The sequence below is a fragment of the Pygoscelis adeliae genome, unplaced genomic scaffold (assembly GCF_000699105.1).
Source record: "Pygoscelis adeliae isolate BGI_AS28 unplaced genomic scaffold, ASM69910v1 Scaffold463, whole genome shotgun sequence".
NCBI classification, from domain to species: Eukaryota; Metazoa; Chordata; class Aves; order Sphenisciformes; family Spheniscidae; genus Pygoscelis; species Pygoscelis adeliae.
In genome coordinates, this window is record NW_008824471.1 from 174,461 (window position 1) to 179,510 (window position 5,050).

The window sequence follows — 5,050 nt, forward strand, 5'->3', positions numbered from 1 at the left end:
TGGCAATTAGGGAAAGTCCTAAAACTGAAACAGAAAAATTGACACATGCTGTTAAATTCAAACACGGAACATTAAAATTAACATGGAAGCAGAAATGACATTCAGTGTCAGAAGTAACAAATTTGAAAGTCTTAAATAATTCAATATAGAGAATATAGTTTAGACAGTTTTTATATAAGTGTGCTTTTTCCTAAAAACACCCCCCCACCAAACTTTTTTTTGCTTTTTCTTTAAGTCTTTTGTCTGTAAATATGAAAGAGGGCTACACCCCAACGTAATTCTTCATTGCCATACTAAACAGTAAAATAGTCTTTCTAATTCACATTGCTCGTGGCAGTCTTATTTGATGTTGCTTTATTAAGTTTGTGATTAAAGCAGTTTGGGATTTTTGTTGGTTGTAAACTTTTGGCGTAATGTGAATACCAGTCCCTTTCAAAAACAGCCTTGAGTTGCTTAATGATGCTTGTGCTGTTCCCCGCGTCTGCTTGGTTGATAACAAGGCCAGCTCCAGCATTCTGCGTAAAAGCATTTCCTACCCAATCAAAATTACCTACAAGTAAAGGCAGGAATATAGAATGAGTTTCTCACATTTAAAGAAAAAAAAAAAAAAGGCCATCTCCCTAAAGGCAATCCAGCATGACACAGTATCATTTTCCCCAGTGCCTACCCTGGGCAGAGATGGAAATAAGTTTTCTATACTAGCGGGAAAGAAAAAACTCCATTACGTACCAGTGTGTAGTGCAGATTGTTTCTGGAAGTTTAACAGCTCTAATCCTTCGTAAGTGAAAACAGGTACTTTTATTTATTCAAAATTAAACTTGCTCTTCCTTTTGCATATATCATATTATTACTCCATTTACTTTCCTCATCAGCCTTTCCAGTGCCAAGAACGAAAATAATTTTTTGCCGTATAAACAATTTAAAGTAGATGGGATGGAGAGTGGTTGCTCCATAATGCTGAGCCAAACCAATAGATTTTTTTACAGGTTACCCATTGATAGATACTATTTCAGGAAAGACAGGTTTTACTGTTTTATGCCAGTTATCACCACCTTTGTTGAAATCTAAGGTAATGAATGAGCATTTCAAATCCTGGTGATCGCAAGGCAAAGAGGATAATTGGATTAATGGAAAACAGGTAAACCAAGTGTTTCAATTATTTCTTTTTATTTTACTAGAACTATAACTATTTAAGTTGTACATTTATAACACATGCAGTATTTTGGAGAAAAAATTCTGTTATTAGAGGTCATCTTTTAAAACAATATCTGAACATACATAAAACATGAAGGTACCTGAGAAATTTATACCCTTTCTTTCAGCGTCATTTCAGCTACTTCAGCAAGAAATGTTAAGAATTCTAAACTTGTCAAGGATGGTAAATTGAAGCCTCATCATAAGGGATATTTCTTCCTATGCTTTCAAGCAGAAGATGTATCAGGTCCTTAACATGCATTTGTATTACTTTCACACAGCTTTGATGCTTTCTTTCTTTCTTTTATTTACATATATCTAAGGATGTAAGGACAATGGGAAAGAAAAAAACCAACTCAGCTAAGAATCCATGCTGTGTAGATGAGTTAGAAGTTATTGAAATTTGATCTGGCTATTGGAAGGAAATTAAAATAAAGTAAAAAAAAAAAATTATTGGGGGGGCTCATAAACCATTTGGGAGATGAGAGAGGAATAAGCTGCACTATTTGAAGTGAAAAATAAGATTTGGATAGCTTAAGGGGAGGGGTGTACTGTGTTTAAAGCCCATCAAGGTGAGCTTTTCAGAGTAGCTCTTGGTTGTCTCCCTACACTGCTTGGGATTCTCCATTCTTCATGTGTGCCTGGGCATGCTTCTGGGTTGCAGCCTTTGCCCTCCCTCACTGCCTCTGTGATCACTGGCTTTAAGCCCTTTGCAGTAAGTCAGGGTGAGGAAGTGTGCAACTAAAGCATCAAGCTGCAGCATATTAGAATACATGTTTTCTCTCTCGACTTTATAAAATCTCATGAGTTACTTTTTAATTCAGTAGCAGTTTTCTGATCCTGCAGTTCACGCACAACTCAAGCAGTCAGATTTTTTTAAAAGGTAGTTTTTAGCCTGCATTCAATGAGCATTTGACTGATAATGAACTTTTGCTAGGTGCCATACAGTGACTTTACTTAAATACACCTTTAACCCAAAATACCAATTAGGTATGTACCTAATGTTAGGAGGGTGTCTGAAATGTCATTACAGTAAATGGAATTAAGGCTTGAGAAGATGAGGATGAAAGGCATTTGTACAGTATTTACCAGGATTGACCATAGCTTTAGTAATAACATGGGAAATGGAGGACAGTCCATCTTTATTGGATTGCAGAAACAAGAGAATACGTTAATAATCCAATTTATTCCTATTTCATAAAGCGTGTTGTATTTGTGTTTTCAGTCTGTTTTTAAATACTGAAAACGGAATGTTGCTTTTGAGAAACTGATTCATAGGGGGAAAAAAGTTTTTAAATGAGAAGAGGCTCAAAGCTCAGTCTTCATCCAGGTGAAATGAAATGAAGAAGAATGAACTATTATTTTAACTTAACAAACACATCAGCTGTAGATTCCTCATTTACAAATGGGTGTTATTTCAGGCTTTTGGCTACAAACTAGAATTTCTTGAGATGTGGTTACTTACCAATGTATGCACCTCCATCAGTCACCATATATTTGTTACGATTTAATTTGGGCAGGGAAGTGTTCTTCTGTTCTTTAAGAAAGCATGCACTCTCTTCCTCAAGGTCAAAGAATTTCTGCCATAAAATAGAATGGAGCGCATGTTAATGAGAACTGTTTATAATGGACAGAAAAAATATGGTCTGTTCTCTACTCTTTATTGAAAATGAATTAGTGCTACAGAACAGCTTGAGATTTTATAGCCAACCATTAATTTTAATAAAACACTGCACATTGTATTTCTTAGTAAATTCTCATAGTTTATGATACTCACTGTGTCTTAGCATTCTAAACTATATAAAGTATATGGCTACCGCATACTAAAAGCAATACACTGCCAGGTAGTAAAGGCTATGAAATGAACGAAAAAACGCTCATCTTTGTGTTCTGCATGATAAGAGCCAGGAACTTTTCTTTAGCTCATTTCCTCATTCATCAAGGGACACTGGGGTTTGAAGTCTGCTTCAAGATCCAGATTGGCAGGCACACCAACAGCTAATTCAATACCTTTATGTATAGATACATATTAATTCAATACCTTTATATTACAGGTTGCATAGTTTCCAACAGGAAACTTGCTGATTTCAGAAACTTAGAAACTTCTCAAGATTAAATCTGATATGGAGAGATCAAATTTACCAGACAAGAACAGGAAAATGCATCTGTTTTACCCTAAAGGGTGAAGTCCGAGTTAGATTGTTTTGATTTTTTTTTTTTTTTAATTTTGGAGCTCTATACACTCCTTGCCTGCATCAGTGCCAGACAAAAATGAGATTTCCAGTACAAATCTTAAGTATTGTTTGTTTCATCAAGGAAACTAATAGCTAGACACAGATTCCAAAACCAGCAGTAGAGAATAACATGATGAAGGAGAAATTAAATATTTACTGCATGACTGGGAAACTTTGATTGAGGTGATGGTGTGGATCCTCAGAACAAACCTAATTCACAATATATTACTGATGAAAGTAACTGGCTATACATTGCACCCACTTAAGACATTGAAAAATAGTATTAAAAAAACCCCACCCCAAAACTCCTTGATCATTCTTGGGGGTCTGGTTGCCATTATGCAAAATTCATCTCTTGAACCAGTGCTCTTTTTGATACAAACCTTGAACGAATCCCTTTAGGTTATGGAGATGTCTTTCAGAATAATCTTACTACTATGAAAACCCACCTGTAAAATACTAAATTAATTATTGAAATGTAGTGGTCTCTGTGGTAGACTACATCATCAGTTTGAATAAATCAAATAAGGGTGTATGCATAGCACACAGGGAGTTAGTTTTATAAAGCATTCTTTACCCAGCTGATGATGCAGGTATGTTTCAAGCTGGTTTGCAGTAACTGGTCAACTATTGCAAAATGTGTTGTTACTGATTACCAGGAACACCAGCTTTAGGTTTTATACCACTGGTTGCTTCAGAACTGCATATAAATACTGATTCAAAAAATCTCCCTTCTTAATCATCAGTCTTGATCATTGCAGTTTGGTTTTCCTCGGAGAACTCTCCTCTAAGTTCTGAACAGGCTTATCTGCAATTAGTATTACCAAACCTAATTAAAATGGTTTAGTTGCAGACAAAAGGCAGAGTAGCCCAGAGGCTGCTGTTTATCTAACATTTTATGCCGTGGACTCTGTCAGAATCTCTCTCTTCCCCATTGGAAAATATATTGGGGTAAATTTTATGTTGTCAGAGGTGGTACCAAAACTGCTTGGAAGAACTCTGTGTAAAATACCAAGGCTAGTTCAGGCTCTGAACTCTCTGAGGAGAGTCTCTGTTCTTGGACTGACAGCCCCTGCCCACCCCCTGCAACAATGAAAGCTTATTAGGGCTGGAGCAGGTTTTTAGTGCATTAGAAATAAAATTCCAAGAGTCTGTGTTTTTTCAGTGCCCAAATACTGGATGGTACTGCAGTGCAGTTTTGTGATTGATAACTATCACAAAGTTGGTTCCTTAAACAGTCTCTGAATTTCGTATGTCACCACATGCTTACTTACCTGTACATGGCATTGTTATCTTCCACAGCTTAAATTTAATAATGAGTTCAAATACCAGCAAAATTCCAAATATAGTATTTGAATTTAAAAACAAGCACAACAACCCAAACTGTTTGAATGATTGCTTTATAAAGGGCATTAAAAAAGATTATTCTATGTAAAACTGCAGTATCTGTCCTTTAAATGAGATTTAAATAAGATTTTAAATACGGACCCCTGAGTCCCGCAGGGGTCCATATTGGGACTGGTACTGTTTAATATCTTCATCAGTGACATAGACAGCGGGATCGAGTGCACCCTCAGCAACTTTGCAGATGACACCAAGCTGAGTGGTGCGGTTGACACGCC

At 36.2% G+C, this 5,050-nt stretch overlaps 1 protein-coding gene across 3 annotated transcripts in view; it reads right to left on the minus strand.

Moving 5' to 3' along the window:
* Positions 1-224: 224 nt before the first annotated feature.
* The window catches only part of PLD5 (phospholipase D family, member 5), a 195,313-nt gene continuing 190,487 nt past the window's right edge, over positions 225-5,050 (minus strand). For all 3 annotated transcript variants that reach the window (XM_009321247.1, XM_009321248.1, XM_009321249.1), the window contains 2 exons: positions 2,660-2,774; positions 225-550 (listed from right to left, as the gene is read on the minus strand). In XM_009321247.1, the coding sequence (XP_009319522.1) occupies positions 315-550; positions 2,660-2,774 (351 nt within the window). In that variant the 3' untranslated portion in view covers positions 225-314. The remainder of the gene's footprint in view (positions 551-2,659; positions 2,775-5,050) is intronic.